Here is an 18851-nt window from a genome sequence, read left to right as displayed (position 1 = left end):
AAAACATAACGGTGGTTTGATTTCTGCGCAGCTTAACCGAAGTTCATCACAAACTCTCTTCGCTGTTGAAGGATTGAGTTTATTCATTTTGCACAAAAAGGTATTTTCACATTTCTTTTTAAATATCTTTCCATTAGATTTAACATTTGGTGTTTGTTTTCTCCTCTTTAACCCAGATGATAAGCAAATAGTGTTGATTCGCTTTGATTAACCACAGTCCATGCAGATCATTGACCGACATTTCCTTTCGGGTCATTTCACATCCAGCTTTCCTGCTTCAGGTCAACTCCAATCACAGTCACTCCTTCAGCTGCACAGAAGATTGAAAAGATCTTAATAGCACCTTTAATAGGATAGAGGCTAGCTACCTTTCTACGAGTATGGACATGTTAAAACACAAAACGAGACGCAGAACGATGACTCAGAGCGCTGACACAAATCTAAAAATGCTCTTTAACAAACTATTACCTCTGCAAAGACTCTTAGGAAGTCTTGTGGACACAGTAAACATCAAAATATTAAAATAAAGCACTAGCTGAGCCAAGCAGACAGAGTTAAGTTGGAGCTGTGCTTGCTCTAAGTGAGACGGTGTGTGGTTTAAGATTTCACATTGCATCATTTACACAAAAAGGTAAAACAAATATCCACAAAAGCAGCAGCACATTTGTCTAAATGTAGATTTATTGTTGAGGTATGGTTGAACTTTTTGAACCATGATCTGTGCAGCCACGTTGTTTTTTTTTTTTTTTAAATCTGCCAATTAGTTGGGCTGAGGGACAATTCAGAGCACACAACGTACAATCTTCCTTCCACGTTTCTTCTCATGTTTCCTGTCATGACGCAGCGATGTGGCTCAGTTTCTCTTCGGTGCAATGAGATGGTGTAAAGCCAGTGGGTGAATGAAGGAATCCAGATCTCTCAGAGCTGAGACACAACTCCAGAACTGTAAACATCTTGCCAAATAACCATTCAAAACAGGAATTTATCCAAGTTTTCGTCGTCGTCGTCGTCATCATCATCATCATTGCTGGTTGTCAGGCAGGTTGTCAGCTGCTTCTCGGGTCCCGTGCAGTTAAGAATGCCAACAGCCAAAAAGAAAAGGTGAGATGTGTTGCGGGTGAGCGGGTGGAGCGGAGGTCAGGTGAGGGCGATGTGGAGGCAGGCTGGCTCAACGGATGAGGTGGTGCCCATCTAGTCATCCTTCTCCACTATGACTTCACCGTGGAGCACCCTCCTCCTCTGCCGCAGCATGTGCAAGTAGAGCTGAGGAAAGACTAAGAAGAAAAAAAAAACACAGCACAGACATAAACTGATGAAAAATCACAATAATACGGTTGCCACGAGGACATCTAAACAGTGCCTTGCTAAAGTGTTTTTACTTTTGGTGTACATTTGTATTCAGCCTTTTTGACTCTATTAGTCCTAAATCCTCTGAAAGACCTACATATGTTTCCCCCGAAACAGAGAGGCAGAGTAAGAAGAGAATTAACCAGAGACAGCCAACAGGATAATGACAATTTGATGAGCTTCAGAGATCTACAGCTCAGGTGGGAGAATCTGTCTCCAGGAATAACTTCCTCTAATAAACACTGGGGAAGAAAATGAAGATGGTTCTATAAGACAAAAGGGAAAGTGGGTGACGTGAGGGTGGGGGTGGGAGGGGGAGAGCAGCAGAGAAGATACAATATTGTCAAGACTCCGATTTGAACACAATAGAAACACCACATTGTTTAAAACAGAGAAAAAGTTGATCTTCCACAATCCTTTAAAAACCGTCAACAACTTGCACAAAATGAAGAAGAAAAACAATTTCAGTAAATGTGAAATGTGGAACCAAAGTGTGGTTCCATTTTCTAGTTGGACCTAATAAAATGATGCACTGCCGGCGCTGGTTTTACAGGAAGAGGGTGATTTTGTGGGGGAATAAACAGAGCAGAGCAGCAGGGGGAGATGGATTCTGACTGCAAAGAAGGTACAAGTTGCATAACCAACAGACAAACAAGTTTGTTGAGCAAAAGGCAAATACTATACTAGATATTATATGTTTGTTAATTTTTAGTTCATTTTTTCTTCTAATGTCATTTCACTCAGATATCAGCAAGAGCAGGGAGAACCCAAATTTGAAAGGCTTGATGGAACAACCAACAGGTTAAAGAAAGCTGGGACTGCATACTCCTTACTGCCACCTAAAACATTGCTCAGAGAGAACACGACGACTCACTTGGCTCTGATAACAAAGGAAACTTTAAGACTGTTCTGGAATTAATTGCTGTCAAAAATGAAAATGTTGACATTTGTGCAGAATGCAAAGTACACAAATAAAATAATTGAGAATGAGGTTCTGGATTGTCAGGCATCCGATGGTGGCGCAGCAGGAGTTGAGGCTACAATCAAGGACCAAGCAAAATATAACTTTTACATCCACTGTCTCAAATTAACTTTAGTGGATGTGGTCAAAGCTATTCCACAGGTTAATTATTTACTGTGCTTGTACTTAATTGTTCAAAAGTAATAGATTAAGTTAACGCTTTGGTTCAGTCACTGAATGACTTCAGACAGGAATTATAGTTTCTTATTATCTATGGTAGTGGACATTTCTGACCAATGTGATTATGTAACACCTGCAGGCAAAAAAAAAAGATAAAAAAAAAAAAACTAGGCTACAAATTTGGTGACAAATCAGTTTTGACAAGTGTTGGTCAGAGAGAGTTTAAACGAGATCAGGACTTTTTTCAAACAACCTTTTTCTACCCGGTCATTAGATCAAATGTTCAGTAGGCTGAACAAGTTATTTTCAGACAAGCTTTAAATCCCAAAAGTCATTCATTCCTAACAAAACTACTTACATTTGATCGTCTGTATAATTTAAATCTTGATGATTTAAGGAACAAATTACTTCATTTAAGTGCCCGTTTAGGAAGTAAAGTGCAGAAACTGTTGCGAAGACCCTCTACTCTAGCAGATCCAACTCTGGTTCTTGAGCCATATAAGGAGGTGCTTTTCAGACTCTGCAAGATAACAGTTGCAATCCCAGTGAGCACTGCAACTTGTGAACACAGCTTTTCTGCTTTATGTCAGTCGTAACTGAAGAGATTAAAAAATCTGCGACTGCTTTGTACTGAGTCTACATGAGCTGAGGCTTTGAGTCCTCAGCTGTTTGTTGATCGGTTTTCCAAAAACCACAAAACAGAGTTACTGCAGTACTAATAAATACAGTGAGTTTCCTGGTCGAGCTAATGGTGTTGCAGTTAAGGTTGCACTGAAATTTAAGAATGCATTTTTAGTTTATTTAGCTAAAAATGCAACTAGCATTAAAATGCACAGATCTGAAGTTAAAAAGAGATGCTGAGACGAATACTGTTGTTACATGTTGTCACTGAACCACATAACTAAGAGATTGAAGTATTCTTTGGTAAATATATTTATATTTTGGAACCTTCTGAAATCTATTGCATCTAAAGCGACTGCAAATGAACTGCTGTTATTATATTACTGCAGTTATAAACTAAAATTTGAGATAACTAGAGATAACTTTTGTAGGGTTGTTTCTTTTATTTTTCCTTTTACAAATAAGGGTAATTTCTCTTCAACATCATAATTATGCACTACTTTATTTTGGCCAATCCCATAAAATGCCAAATGAATACAATTAAGTTTGCATTTTTACCATGACAAAATATGTCAAAATTTAGAGAAGGCATGAATATTTTTAAGGCTATATATTGCGTTTTTCTCATGACTGTATATCAAAGCTAAGTTATGGTAATATGCACACATTGTCATCTTGCCAATAAAAGCAAGGCCATTTGTGAAATACATTAAGTTTCAATGTTTTTTTTCCACAGATAGTCTTGGAATAACCCTGAGTCATCATTTCAACTTGAGCGTAATTGCTTCTTCCTGTCTGAGGGAGGTGCTGTCACTCCAGTCAAGATCTTGTGCTCTATGTTTTGAGCTGCTGACTACATTAATAAGGGTTTCTATACATTTGCCATATTTGCACTTAAACTTGTGAGTTACGAATCTATTGTGCCCATTTTAAAATATGACTATGGATGACAGAGGGGCATGCTTTAAATATGAAACCTGTAAAAACCAGAGATTGAATGGAATACAAAAGGACAACAAGGGAAAACCAGAGCATAAGGAAGAAAGACAGTTGGACAGAAAGGAGAAAATAGAACTGACACACTAAGGACCGAAGAAAAATTAAGGAAACAGGGAAATGCATAAGAGAGGAGGGTAAGGAAAAAATTAACAAAAGACTTTGAAGAAGGAAGGGAGAAACAAAAGAAGAAAAAAATCTGAGGTGTAAAGAAAAGTATAAAGGATTGAGGGAAGGATACAATAATAAAAGAAAGCAGGGAGGGACACAATAGTTAGACAATGGGAACAGCAAACAAAGTTTGGAAATACAAAGATGTTTCCTTACTGTCTTCTTCCATACTTATCCAGACCTGGAAAAAGCTGAAATAAAATTCCAGACTTTTGCAGTGTATGTCGAAAAACTTGTCTATGCTAATGTTGCAAGGAAAATATGTAATTGTGACACTACTGCTGAATAAAATCTACCATTTTCCCTGTATCTCGACACAATGTTCCTACTACTTTCAGAGAGTCAAGAGTCCTTGTAACTGGCCAAATATATTATCGAAATGCTGGGTTTGAGCGCATGACCCTTTTTTTCCTTTTACAAATAAGGGTAGCAAACTACCAAAGAAAAAATAAAATTTTGCAACTACCAAAGATGCAAAGATATTCATCCAAAGAGTATTCTACAAATCTTGTGAATGTTTTACACTGATATTGTAATGACAAAGTGCAATTCAATACATTTAGAAACCCTTGATTGATGTCTATTGTCACTACTGGTTGTACAGTGGCTTCTAATACACAGTAGTTTCAGAAGCTTTACATGTCAATAGAGCAATCTAAAACAACCTTTGGATCCATTTTGTTCAGTTTAGACTTAGTTTTGTGAGGATTTTTCAATTAGGTCACGTTTTGTAGATTTGACAAACTTAAAGAGGGAAATGTCTCCTTACGTGGGATGTAGGACAGCATGACGATGATGAGGAAGTAGTAGTAGTCGAACGACACATTATATTTGTTGGGGAGCCTCATAGAGTACATTCCAGACCTGCGCACGAATGGCAGAGCAGCGTAAATGGTGAGCAGCTCTCCGACGACTCCCAGTGGGTACAAGACGATGAAGAAGTTGTATCTGCAGAACAGAAAAACAGCAGGATGTCTTTCAATCCCAGTCTAAGTTATAGGCAAATCCAGTTGAAGACAGTAAGGTAAGCACACGGAAGACTTGAACAAACTCGCATGCAGCACCATCACTTCTTTCATAGGTTAATTTCCTTTTGATTAAAAGCCACTTGTCATAAGAAAAACAACTACAGGCCACTGATATTTTGTCACTACTTTGCCATTTGCATGGAAGGTCAAACTTAGTTGAAAACACTCCATAGTAATTATGGGGATTAATTGATTAATTACTTGGGGGAACTGGAAAGAGAGAAATCTATATATCTTCACATTTTCACCACTAATTGCATGCATTCCAATACCTTTACCCAATTATATAATTAAAACATTTAATTTATGCCACCCAGGAACTTAAATGTGAGCCTAAAATAGTGAACAATAACGGTCGATGTTTATCTGTGCTTGAGCCTGCTGCGCATTAAGCCAGCCAGCGGATCATGAAATTGAAGAAAGCGCTCTGAAGTTGGAGCTGAGGACCTTGATCCAAGATATCTGGTCCAGTCAGTGATCTGGCAACTGGAGACTGTGTGTATGAAACTGGAATGACCTGTGTGTATACATGGCCTGGCAGAGTGCACTGAAAGAACTTGTTGTTTGGTACATACAGGTGGCCACGACATTATGGCCACCTGTATGTAACAATGTGTTTTTCCCAGCCGTGACGGCATAGACCTCCATTGGTGAAGGTGTGCCGAGGTAACTGGCACAAAAATGTTCCCAGCAGATCCTTTTAGTTCTCAAAGTCTGACATGAGGCCTTCACTGATCCGACTTGTTTGTTCAGGACATTTTACAGAAGCTCCGTTAGATTGAGAACAGGGAGAATTTAGAGCCTAAATCTACACCCTAAACTTCTTTTGCCCCCTCAAAGCTTTGCTGGAGCCTTTTTCTTTGTGAAAAGATGGGGTGTACTGTTTAAGAGGCCAGACCCAATAGGAAATATTGTATTCATGAAAGTGAGTACATGATCTGCAACAATGGCCACAAGGATGTCAGGTCCTAATATTTCCTGGCAGTCGCATCATCACACTGTCTCCACATGCTTGCTGTCCACTAATGCATTCTGCAGCCACGTATTTCCCAGGTAAAGACACAATCACACTTGGCAATCAACCTAATTCATCAGTTCATCAATTCAGTGTACAGTACTGACATTGGGTCACCCATCAGCACGTTCTCTGTATACTGATGTCCCTTCTTCGGACCATTTTTGATAGCACTGACCCCAACAGACCAGGCAAACTCCACAGAAACAGCAGCTTTGGAGAGGCTCTAGCCAAGCTTCGTGTCCAATGGTTTATCTGTTATATCCCACCTTCTAACAGGTACTACAATGAGGACATAGCCAGTGTGTTTCCCTACATCCGTCAGTGGTCATACAATTTTGCCTGATCACTGTTCTGCCAACTGTTTAGAGTTACTCTGGGCACATTGCGCTCCAGCACCAAAGCTGAAAGTGGGTCAACAGCTTCATGAAAAGAAATGCAAATTTTAACATTTTAACTACATTTAACCAAACTTGTCCAATAAACGGATGTGTTTTGTGGAACAGCTGAAAAAATTACTTGTTTTCCTTAGTGTTTGTCCTGTGGCTGTGAAGTTCCAGCAAATTCAAACAAACACATTGTGAATCACACCTTTCAGTCATTAGACATTATTGTATGCATTTAGACGGAAAATGTCATATGAGACAACAGTAGAAGTTCAGCAACTAAAGTAAATATAACCAAGGTTTGATTGTTGGTGTGATGCTTATCAGCATGCCAGGTCAGCAGTGATAAAAAAGCTGGCAAGTTGATCTGTTTTAGAGTGTAATAAATATAATTTGTGCCCCACATGAGCTGACCAGCAGCTCAACAGGAAGCTGCAGGACAGAGATTTGGTTTGGCACTGTTTTATAGCAACTCAAGCCACTGGATCAGACTGTGGCTGTAATTCGACCTCAGACAACAGTTCACAACAATAACCGCACCATGACTGGATGCACTTTGAGTATTTAACATAGTGACACTTGAATTTACACAAAGCACTATTAAAACTGTTGTTGCGAATCAATAGTTTGGCACTGCTGAGCTGAAAATGAGGGGCTTGATGTTATGAAATGTCCGTTAAACTTTCTTTATTTCCTTTTTTTCCCCCTCAGCCTGTCACAGTGTCACTATTTATCCAAATCTTTTTAGCGACACTGGTGAAAAGCACCAAATATGTCTACTTTGCGATGAATAAAATGTATACCAGGCAGCCTCCAAAGAGCCATCAGCTTGAAACTTGTATTACAGAAGAATTTCAACTGAAAGCTGATTCATGTGTTGGGTGTAAAGATCACTTTTAGGCAAGGTATTCAGACCCCTTGAACTTGCACTCAATTGTGAACTAGAAGCAACACCCTTGTAAACTCAACATATCTGGTCTTTAGGGAAAGGTAGCAAGAATAAAGCCATCTGAGGTTCTAATAAAAGTTTAAATTTTGGACAACAAAGGTGATTTTGTCAGGGGAGACCATTATTGAACCTTATGGCCTACATGTAAAATGATGAAAGTGGCAGAAAGTGAAACACTGCACTAAACTCAGCAGAATTGCGAAGGAAGTATTTTCCTTGGCATAGACAGGGGAACTGATTGAATTAGATGTCAAGAAGCTAAAAACGCAGTTCTGGAAGAAGGACAACGAACCTAAATATACAGGCATAGTTTTAAAAAAATAGTTTTTCTTATTTTTTTAAGAAAAGGCTGCTCAATATTCTTCAATGGTGAGGAAAGCAAAGAACTTTAAATGACCTCTAGAAAACCTAGAAAACTCTACAGCCCCACAATGCCCTTGGGTTCCTTGAAAGCAAAATATGGAGACATTACTGGTGGTTTGCAAAACTCAGATGGATAGGAACATGATGTTTTCTGTCCTGTCACTATATACATACATCCAGACCAAAGTCCGTGCTTCACTGTATTGTAGTATACCATGGCACGATCCAGGACAGTGGAGATTAGTGGAGACAGCAGAAAGACTCAGGGGAGCGTCTCTGCGGATGTGAGAGAAACGTCGGCTGAACATTCCATGACCAAAACAGACGGTCTTAAAAACAGGAGCAGCTGAACATGAGCCCTTCTCCGGGGGCCTGGCTCTTCCACGCTTGAAGAAAGACGTGAAGAGCAGGGGAGAGAGAGAGAATCAAGACCAGAGACCGAGTAAAAGGGAGAAAAAAGCCCCCATAAAGTAGATGGTCCCTGTAGGTGCGACTTCAGAGGGTGTCACAAAGAGCAACGTCTCTCTGTGGTAGTGAGTTGTACACACAGTGCCTTTCAGCACAAAGTAGTGCATAACCGTGAAATGAAAGAAAAATTATGCATATTTATATTTCAGCCCTTCTAAAACGATGTTCTGTAGATCCAACCACCTTTTCCCGCAAATACAGCTACAAGTCTTCAGTTAGGCCATAAATTATGCCCTAGCAGATTTAGGTTTAAAGCAATCTTTTAATTTTATCAGGAAGTTTCTGCTGACTGGAAGTAAAGTTAACGTTTTGGAGTTTTGACTGGAATCTGATGTAGAATCTGAGGGGAGGAGCTAAAGATGAGGGTGATGGAAAATACATCCCTAAAAGACCTCTGAGTCTTTACCGTTCTCACAGCTAAGTCATGCTATGCTATGCTAATTTCTACTGGTCTGCCATATAAAATCTTAATAAAATACATGAAAGTTTGTGGCTGTGACATGATAAAATGTGGAAAGGTTCAAGTCATATGAAAGTGTTTGGTGGGCTGTTATTCCAGATGACTGATGGCTCTCTCTGTTCTATAAGACATGTGTGCTTGGACTGCTATCAGTGTCAAAACACTAATGTCTGCGTCTGATGTTCCCTCAGACGTCTCTGGTTTCAGGTGAGCCACTGTGAGCGCGGATCACCTCGTCACGAGTGATCACAGACATCGGAAGGATAGCATGACTTCCCTCTACAACTGGAAGCATTCCTACATTTTTAGGTTGTAACCTGTTGATAGTTAGGGATGCAAACGTCCAAAGTTGACAAATAGTCAATTTAAAACACATGCAGGTTATTTCTTCTGTACAATGTGAGCAGTTAGCTCCCAAGTGATGGATAACTGCTGTAAACAAAATGCAATAACAAACACATTCATTACTTCTTTGCGAGAGTCAGTTGATGAGTAATACACACACGAATGTACCATTACCAGACCAGACTAGCATGCTTGCAAAAAGTATGCAGCACCACAATATTAAATCGTTAGAGACGGTGTCTCCACCTGGCCCATTTGATGAAGTACGGCAGATGGTGGAGCAGGTTGAATGTGTAATAAGAATATCTGGTAATCTCTGTCACAGTCCACACGACCAGGAACAGGATTACACTTTCTTCGTTCTGAATCTTCAACAAAATGTACAGGTTATTGCCCATTATAGTAATAAGTGCTGGCCCCAGACATCTTATGCTGACGGCAAATACTTTGACACTTTATGGATAATTCTAAAGGTAATATAAAAAAAGAAACGTTCAATTACAATTGATTTCCCTCCAGAAAACAGATACACCAACAATTCAAAATTGACTGATGATCAGCCGTTCAGAAATAAAAATAAATAAATAAGTCAACGCATCATGCTTAAGCACTATGAGTTCAGGCTGATAACAATCTAGATCTAGGACATATAAGGAAAGAAAAAAAGAAGGAAGTAAATATCAGAGTAAGGACAGAGACTAGGCAGGAAGGAAAGAAAAAAGAAATCAAAGGACATGAGGTAGGAATAAAGGGACACCAGAAAGAAAACAAGGAAAGAAGGAAAACAAAGAAAGATATAAAAGGAATGAAGGAAGGAAGGAGCGACGGACCAGTAGAGAAAGAATGATGGACACAAGGAAGAGTAAACTATACACATATAAGCTTTCAATTTATCCATAAGAGGCAAAATGTATTTCTTTTTACTATTATAGTGCAACTTCAGCACTATTTTAATTGCTTCCTCAAAGAAAATTGAAAAGCAACACGTCATTGGGAAAAAAGTTATAAACTGGCCAAAGTGAACTACGGAGGTTTCAAAAAGGTACTTAGTATTGCTTTTTTGCATACATGTCATTGCAATAAATAATTTTTTAAAGCATACCAACAAAAAAGTAGATAAGATGAGACACTAACCCAAAGATCTGAGAAGTACATTTTATGCGTCGTTTGATTGGAATGAATATTTACCTGTCTGATGCTACTGGTGATGAACCAAACCATGTAAATCCTTGAACACACTTGAACCCCAGTTACAATCACAGAAGTCCTCACAATTCCTGGAGAAGAGGCAAAGGAAACACATTCACAACCTGGGAACATACCAAAGTGTATGAAATAGGATCAAATAAGTGAAGTCAATCCTCACATACCAACGGCACAATGTCCCACCTGGATGACAAAGACGGATGCAATTGGAGTTAACAATGTCTTTCACTTATTAAACAAAACTCTTTTTTTTTTTTTAGTATATTACAAACACTTACTTCAACTAATGCAAAGGTCTGGAAAAACTTGAGTGTCCTTGCTATACTTCTGTAGAGACCCTTATGTGTGCCTTTCTGGATGTAGAAGCGCATCATTGTGATTGCCAGAACCAGCCACCTGGAGAAAAAACAAGCCCCAAGCCATAAATCCTGTCCAGACAAAGCCATGGTGCTGCTCAGAGACAACAATCTGTAAAGGCTAACGGTATTTTTATACATTCGGAACTCTGTAATGAGTTAGCATTGGAGGATATATATCACAATGTGTTACATAACAAAAACTCAATGTTCAGCAAAGACTTTCTTTATAGATATGCTGTTCAGTAAATATTAAAGTATCCAGATTTTCTTAATCAAAACATTCCAAACATAGAGGCAAATTCAATAGAAATAAATGAACATTCCAATTCAATTGCAGCTGTGGTTACAGTTGAGTCAAATTCAGCTTAAAATGTGAGTTAATAAAATGTTTTCCATTTACAGAAGTCCTGCTGATCGGGGAATGGTGGAAAGGAGTGGCTGTTTTATCACATAAATACAAACCCAATAAAAACATTTATTACAAAGACAAAATCACAGTGGAATTAAATTTGTCTGCAAGATTCTCAACACAATTTTCTCTTAATAAGCTTGTTGATGGAATGAAAGTTTCTGATCCACTGATTCTGACTAGAAGCCACTCATCTGTTCTCTGAAAACGGCCGCTGGTTTCATACTGTAAGACATACAACGTTATTCAAAGGAGACATTGTACTGAACCTTAATAAGCTAGTCTTATTACAAAAGTATTTGCAACCCTCTAATTATTTTACAATTGTGTCACAATCACAAACTTGAATATACTTAATTTGGATTTTATTAACCAGAACACAAAGTGGTGCATATTTTTAAATCTGTCAGCTGGTGCTTTTTTGTTTGTTTGTTTGTTTGTTTTATTTAAAAGCAGAGCAAGACTCTGAAACAGTAAGAATTTGCTTATTACCACTGAGGTAATGCTAAATATTTATGCAAATCCGCTTTCACTTATTTGATCAAACAACAACTTGTACAGTCACAAGTTAGTACATCGACTTTTCTTAGCTAAATATTTGTAATGGAGCCAATGATAAAATAATAATAATAATAATCCACACTGGCTGCCATACATGAGCCAAGCAATTCACACATGCAAAGAAATCAAAGTGATTTAGTCGCAAAAGAAGAGTATATTCCAATCAATTTTTGGCAAGAAATACTTCTTGAACACGGAGGAAATCTCAAGCATTTCTGTATCTTTAGGTGGTATGTTATTTCAAGTTATATTTCCATACAAATCCCACAAGAGAAAAACACAAAAGACTTAATAGCCTAATCTTAGTCTGTTAGTTAATAGGCTTCAAACTACATTTATTATTTCTTGGTTTTCCAAAAACATGCAGGGTTCATTCAGCCTGTTTCCACAGTCTTGCATAAGCCTGATGTTTTTCTTTGTTGCAAAACTCAAAATTAGATATAAAATCTTAAGGCAAGGCAATTTTATTTGTATAGCACATCTAAAGCAACAACGCAATTCAGGGAGTTTTACATGATTACAAAAAAAAATAAAGCAACAAAGTAGCTAAAAAAAAAAAACATTACATTGCATTGGAAAATTAAGGGAAAATCATGACAGGTTGAAAAATAGACTCCACCTTATAACATTCCAATTATTAATCAAATGCAAGTCAATTTGTTAATTAAAAAAATGTGGGATTTTAGCATTGCGTTAAAGGAATTCCGTTTTTTAGCATATTTGGAGTTTTCTGGAAGTTTGATCCAGAATAAAAACTGTTTCTTCATGTTTGGTTCTGAACCTGAGGATGCAAAGCAGACTTGAACCAGACGATCTGAGTGACAGCAAAAGAGAGACTGAGAAAGAGTGTGTGTAGCTGTTCAATTCAGACCTTGAAGAAAGTGTCTTTTGTGATTTTAGTGCGCAGGATGAAGATGCGATCAAAGACCTTTTAGGCTGCGGTATGTTATTCCTTTTTAGGCAGCTGTTATAGACACCATTCAGAAAAGGCATTTGCAGCTGTACATATTGGAGCTACCACCACGTATTTCATTAAAAATCTTTCTGTGTAAATTTCTCATGTTACAATGTAGACACCAGAGGCTCATAGACAAGTATGACTTATATGAGCACTTTTATTTTCCTTTGCAAAAGATAGTGGGTGAGGTCTATAAATCAAGTGTACTTAATATTTTGGGAATTTTGGTATATATTTAGCAAGAGCAAAGGCAAAAACTGTGCTTTGATATTGGGAAACATACAATATGTGATATATTTATATGATGCAATGCACTCGCAATAAATAAACAGAATTAAAAAGTGTTTAAGATACTTTTTTTTTAAGTAGTGTTATTAATTGAAAATGACACTACCCACATGTATGGCTATATATTTACCCAAAATTAAGCAAATATGTACTCAATGCTGGAGTAGTACCCAGCTTCAGAGAAAAAATGGAATCATCTATTTATATTTTAACAACAGGTTTCTAATTGAACAAAAAGCTTCTAACCAACCTTTGCTGTTTTGGCACTGAAAAAATTTGTAGTTTCTTAGTAGAGTGTCACTAAATACATCATGGGCAAATTTGAATGGAGTCTGGCTAGTTATATGCTTGTGATATGCATGCTGTACAGTGAAAATACAATAACAATATAGGCTATTTGTGATGATGTATTCTGCAGATCTATTCATTGTAGTGAAATTGCCGTAGAACATACTGAAGTTTGTGGTTGTACATGTGAATGGAAGAAAAAAAAACACTTTTCAGGACCATCTATGTGAAGGACTATTTTCTTCCATAACCAGTTAACCAATTGTAATTTGCTTTTATGCTTTGATCTTATAAACACACCATAGCCTACTTGTAGCCTGACAGATGTTGTGTTGTTTTTTTAAAATCTGCTCATTGAGCACTTTCCCCGTCCCAGACTGGGTTCCAGTGTCACCAGCAGCTCAGTCCGGCTATACTTATCACTGCGACCGTGGGACTCACAGTGGGCCTTGACGCCGACAGCATGCAGTCAGCCCTATTTGGACACAGCTCCAACACCAGCCTGTCACTTTAAACCAGCCACTGTTCATTCATTTTCTGTCGCCTCTCTCTGAAACCTCCCGTCTGGCTTTTCTTTAAACTCGTCATTCACTCTCAGAACCAGCCTCCATAAAGTATTTTTCTACCAACTCCAGCAGCCAAGCAGCTGCTAAATCCTTCGAGCTGAACAGGCACTTTCAGGCTGACACACACAGGCTCAGTCCTATAAACAGCAACACACGCTTACAGTTTTTTAGGGAGCGGCAAACTTATCCGGCTTTCTTATTAATAGGCAGCAGGAGGAAGAGAGGGGGGTGGAATAAAGGGACATACCCGGCTGTCATGGCGATGTTGTAGAAAGTGAGCCATGCGGTTATGAGGGCGCTTTTCGTTCTCTTCTTGTTGTTGTTTTCCTTCTCCTCCACCGTGCCGTCCTCCTCGCTGGACGCCATGGCACCGGGGGCAGGGTGGGGAAGTCAGGAAGGGAGCTGACAGCTGGGGTGGGGAGCAGTGGGGTCGTCCATCCATCTAGCCACCCACAGAGACCCCCCTTCTGTCACTCTCTCTCTCTCTGTGGGGCAAGTGCGTGGCCTGCTGGTGGGCCCCTCGATGCGTAATTAAACTCAGATTCTGATAGCATAAGGGTTCATTTACATCTTTCTTTATACTTTATTAATTCCAAAGGGAAAATAAATGCTCCAACTCAGATTATCAAAGTTTCTTCAAACGTTGCAGTTCCTGATGGCTGTGGGTAGGAATTATCTTCTGTAGCAGTCTGTGTAACGGCAAATTAAAGAAGCGTCTGACTGAAAACACTGTGTTCTTGTTGTGTAACAGTGTCATGAGGAGGATGCTCATGACGTTCTGTGGATTTCAGTTGGACCGTTATGAGCAGTCAGTATTACACTTGCATTGGGATATTTGCCAATTTTAAGGTGAGTCAGGAAAATAAATAGCAGATTTACTGGAAGGTAAAAGAAAAAAAAAAGACAAAAACTGCATTCAAAGGTGGGAGTGGATAAATACTGAAACATGCAGACATGAGATCTGGTAAGACTCCTGATTGAGGAAAAATAATAATCCTGAGTCACTAAGACTGTATGCTTTTACTATTTGAAAGGCAGCTGTCTCCAGACCAAGATGTAATTTGTATGAATGTCTTGTTACAAAGCTTCTGCAGAGCTGAATGACTACTGCTGAGGAGGAGAGCCATTTGATTTCGGTGAGTTGAAGCAGGGATGCATCTAAAGGTTGCAGGATAAACAGGACTGGACTTGGGAAACCCCGTTGTCAACTCTAAGCTGTACATTCAGCAACACATTCTCGTTTCCCCAGAATGACAAGAAAACACTTTTATTAAAACACACCATGTCACCTCTAGTGACGGATTCTAATATTTTTTAGCAAGAAAAAACTTATCAGATCAGTTTAGGTGTCACTGGCTCACCATTAATATGATTTTTGCCACTAGATGGCGGTGCATCAGTGAAGAGAATCAATTTGGTTTTGCTATTGTTGAATTGGGATTCTTGAATTACAGATCTCAAATCCACTTTATTATAGATTATAAATATATGAAATCTTTAGCTTTAGGTGCATTACAACTCCAACCTTCAAGGTGTAGAAATTGATTAACTTTGTTTTCCATATAAAAACAGACTGAATGCCAGTCGCATCACTCTGGCGATTCACAATGCCTAGTGCAGTGTAAGCATTTGGTTGAGCAGAGAGCTCAGGCTGTGGTGTGTGGAAAATGCTAGTGGAGGCAGACAATGCCGCAGTCCGAGGCCTGACCAGCCCTGAGAGGGGCAGGGGTCGCCTCACTGCGGCAACAGCCCCCCACCGTCTCCCTCCTTTCCTTCTCTTTTTGCGATCTGCCACAGGATGGGATCAGGGAGCACACTGAAGTTTGCCCTCTGCGAGGTGCTGCAGTTTGCTGGCCTGTGTGTGCCACTCTTCATCGTGATGCAGAGATTTGCCATCATTGTGGCAAAGGTCAAAGCGTCTGCGCAGCCCCCCAGCGACACCAGCACAGCTTACTGGCTGATCGTGGCCTCCTCAATCGCCTATGTCACCTCCACCGCCCTGCTGGTGTGGGTACCCCTGAAATACTTGGTGTTTATAAAAAAGAAGTTTCTTGTTGGGAGGAAGAAATGGTGAGTTTCCGATGTTCTTACTGTTTGTGGTCATCAACTTGGATCCCAGTGCAGCCCAGACTGGAACAAGACCGGTTGGTGTGAGGCAAAACAGGCCTGTGGCAGGTTTTAAGTTCATGTAAATACCATGAGTTAGCAACTTCTGTAACTGCCTCTGTCCTGCTCTCTTATCTTTTGTTGTCCTCACTTCAGGAGGCCTGTGGCCCTGGTATATGTAATCCTGTCCACGTTACCCTGCTTTGCCTTTCTCATTGCCAGCTCTGAGGTAAAAACATGCAGAGAACTATTTGATACATCTGTTTAGGTTTGGAGGCCTTTGCAGCAAAGGTGACCATTAGCAAGAATCCCCTTGTTCTCAGGGGAATAATATCTAACTTAAAGGTTAAGAAACTACTGATAAGCAGCTTGGTTCCTCTTCCTGTCTATGCTGTCAAATCGTCTATCCATGAGGCCCATTCTCACTTCCTTGCTGGCTGCAATCCAGTCCTGATTTGCCGTTTTGTGAAGTTTTCTCAAAAGTCTGAGTTGACCCTATGGCCCTTTTCTTATCCGGTGTCTTCCAAAAATGCCGTAAATTCTGCTAAGATGACCATCTTTGTCAGCTTTTTTCTGTGTTCCATCAATGTGAACTACTGACTCAAGCAAATACCATAGGTGCAAGAGATATAATGCAGCACATCGTGGTCATTCTTGCTGACTTAAAATGGAAAGGTTTGGGTCATTTGTAACTCAATTATCAATCCTAACCCAAACTCATTATTGTCATCTCATTGTTTGTCCAGGTTCAGATAAACAACAACATGAAACACGACACATTTACGGAGATCCCTGTGTCTTTGGTCTTCTTCTCCTTAATCTGCATTGATGTTGTGGAGAGGATCCGACACTGCAGATTGACCGGACAGGGTGAGAGCAAAACCAGCTCCTTTAATACCCAGTCATGTGCCCATTTAGAGGTAACTCCTATTGATATTAGATGATTTTTCAGAACGCAATACAGTGATAGATTTGTTGACCTGTCCTTAGTGTATGTTGCCTCTTACTTATTGACAGCTGGAGGTAGGCCCCAGCATCCCCTGTAATCATATTAGGATAAAGTACAGTGAAGGAAATTATTAATGAACACCTGCTAATTTTGTAAGATTGCTCACTTGTAATATGAACAAGCTTTAATTTTATGGATGTTTCAAGATCCAGAACAAACACACTACTTACCATGAAAAGTTCAAATATGACTATCATGCACATCTATCTTCTTTCTTCAAGTACCTTTTAAATCTCCATAACAGACCTTTCATAGTTTAATTCCATTGGCTGGTGAGGATCGTTTTTTTTTTATGAATAATATATAATTCAGTGAACTAAATGTTCAGCAGAATAGAGTGGTGGAGGTGACAAATGCATTGAAGGAATAGGGGACACTGATCTTGAATTAGAGTCTTCTTCCTCCATTGAGAAAATTGAAGATGGGTAACTAACGACCATCAGTTAAGACTCACTCAGGAAAATCTTTGCTAGGAGCTAAAAAATTGTTCTTGCCAAGCAGTAACCTTAGGACTCAGAGAAGCATTAAGGGTACAGAGGAGTAGAGTTCTGAAACATGTACTTACTTGTGAGCAACAAGGAAAAAAGTCTAGCTTCGCAAAAGAGATTTCAATGAAGTTTTAAGTCATGGATGATCAAATAGTTATTTCACTCTGATGTGACTAGAGCCTTCATGTCTTTGTAAGTGAGATGACTGCCTGTTTTTTTTTGTTTTGTTTTGTTTTGTTTTTCCATTTGTATGACTTTGGGTTGCATTCCTTTTCAACACCTTTTTCTCATTTGGCCTTTTTTCGTTGCAGCTAATGAAATGGGAAGAGATGCTGAAATCCCCTCCACTGTCTTAACTCATGTGGAACCAATAGCACCAGTATCCCCCATCACTCCAGCTGTGTCAGGAGCTGCCGTTTCAGGACCAGCTGTGCCCGGCCCGGCTGTATCGCGGCCGTCGATGCATAGGCAGGGTATGCCAAATCCTCTTCAGCCTGGAACAAGTCAGATAAATGACAGGAACCACAATGGAGGAGGGATACGTCCGGAGACCAATGGTGCCGTACCTGGAATAAATGGGACCTCTGGCCGGCCATTTATCATCTCTTCTCCTGAACTGAGTTCACCATCAATGAGTGGACCAGTTTATCATTTGTCTCCATACACCTACACGGGCCCTCTGAGGTTTCTATGTGTCAGTGACGCCCGAGCAGATGTGTTCGTTGATAGCTTTATGTTCTGGATGGATACGGTGGAGATGGTGAGGGTGGCAGGACATCCACTGGTCTACTACTCCGGCTGGGTCTTTCCCATCTACATCTTCAGCTATGTGTCCTGCCTACGTGTGGTGGTCATGCCCAACACCCCACTCCTTTCCTCTCTAGGAGTCGCACTGCAGGACTTGCCTTTCTTCTTCGTGCGTGTTGGCCTTATAGCCCTCTTCGGGTTCGTCACGCCCGTACTCTATCTGATGAAGAATCTGTTGGTCTGTCTGGCATTTGTCTACTTTAATTTCATGACCAAGCTGAGGGTATTTAACACAGAAAGGATGTTCTTTTGAGACCATGAATGCGAGGACAGAACGCTGTCAGGAAATGCAACCTGATGGCATTCAGAAAGGGGTTCCACCAGTTTATAATTCATATTTAGCAATGGTATTCAAGGCAAAACACAACTGGATGCAAATACACCATATATGTCATAGAGTTTTGTAACCCAGAGGTTCCCAAACTGTGGGGCGCGCCCCCTAGGGGGGGGCGCCGTGTCATTGCAGGGGGTGCGGAGGAAGCCGTCTGGATGAAAAACAAAACAAAAAAAAAACAT

General features: G+C 39.7%; 2 protein-coding genes and 1 long non-coding RNA gene across 3 annotated transcripts; 2 read left to right on the top strand and 1 right to left on the bottom strand.

Moving 5' to 3' along the window:
- Window positions 1-61: 61 nt before the first annotated feature.
- hacd1 (3-hydroxyacyl-CoA dehydratase 1) lies at window positions 62-14348 on the bottom strand. Its single transcript, XM_015056191.1, has 7 exons — window positions 14173-14348; window positions 10775-10892; window positions 10661-10679; window positions 10479-10567; window positions 9537-9658; window positions 5046-5224; window positions 62-1274 (listed from the first exon to the last, which is right to left on the bottom strand). The coding sequence occupies exons 1-7, from the start codon at window positions 14289-14291 to the stop codon at window positions 1192-1194; spliced, it is 729 nt and encodes a 242-aa protein (XP_014911677.1). The 5' UTR covers window positions 14292-14348; the 3' UTR covers window positions 62-1191.
- LOC106962047 (uncharacterized) lies at window positions 1743-4788 on the top strand. Its single transcript, XR_001427893.1, has 2 exons — window positions 1743-1972; window positions 3846-4788. It is a non-coding gene; the product is annotated as an uncharacterized LOC106962047 (long non-coding RNA).
- A 1291-nt stretch (window positions 14349-15639) lies between the features above and the next one.
- Window positions 15640-18754, top strand: LOC106962032 (transmembrane protein 236). Its single transcript, XM_015056178.1, has 4 exons — window positions 15640-15995; window positions 16188-16260; window positions 16778-16901; window positions 17840-18754. Exons 1-4 carry the CDS (start codon window positions 15724-15726, stop codon window positions 18586-18588), a joined length of 1218 nt encoding a protein of 405 aa, XP_014911664.1. The 5' UTR covers window positions 15640-15723; the 3' UTR covers window positions 18589-18754.
- The last annotated feature ends 97 nt before the right edge of the window (window positions 18755-18851 follow it).

The sequence above is a fragment of the Poecilia latipinna genome, unplaced genomic scaffold (assembly GCF_001443285.1).
Source record: "Poecilia latipinna isolate Pla-1442-1.1 unplaced genomic scaffold, P_latipinna-1.0 Scaffold59, whole genome shotgun sequence".
NCBI classification, from domain to species: Eukaryota; Metazoa; Chordata; class Actinopteri; order Cyprinodontiformes; family Poeciliidae; genus Poecilia; species Poecilia latipinna.
The sequence above is the reverse complement of the archived record's forward strand: the minus strand, read 5'-3'. Positions and strand labels throughout refer to the sequence as shown.

What these genes read in the sequence shown, in the direction of transcription:
- LOC106962032 (XM_015056178.1), top strand. Translation starts at nt 15,724, where the DNA reads ATGGGATCAGGGAGCACACTGAAGTTTGCCCTCTGCGAGGTGCTGCAG. An exon ending in TTCTCATTGCCAGCTCTGAG is followed by an intron (nt 16,261 to 16,777) that starts GTAAAAACATGC and finishes TTGTTTGTCCAG; the next exon opens with GTTCAGATAAACAACAACAT. An exon ending in CTGCAGATTGACCGGACAGG is followed by an intron (nt 16,902 to 17,839) that starts GTGAGAGCAAAA and finishes TTTTCGTTGCAG; the next exon opens with CTAATGAAATGGGAAGAGAT.
- hacd1 (XM_015056191.1), bottom strand. Translation starts at nt 14,291, where the DNA reads ATGGCGTCCAGCGAGGAGGACGGCACGGTGGAGGAGAAGGAAAACAAC. An exon ending in AACATCGCCATGACAGCCGG is followed by an intron (nt 10,893 to 14,172) that starts GTATGTCCCTTT and finishes TTTTTTCTCCAG; the next exon opens with GTGGCTGGTTCTGGCAATCA. An exon ending in TACTTCATCAAATGGGCCAG is followed by an intron (nt 5,225 to 9,536) that starts GTGGAGACACCG and finishes TCTGTTCTGCAG; the next exon opens with ATACAACTTCTTCATCGTCT.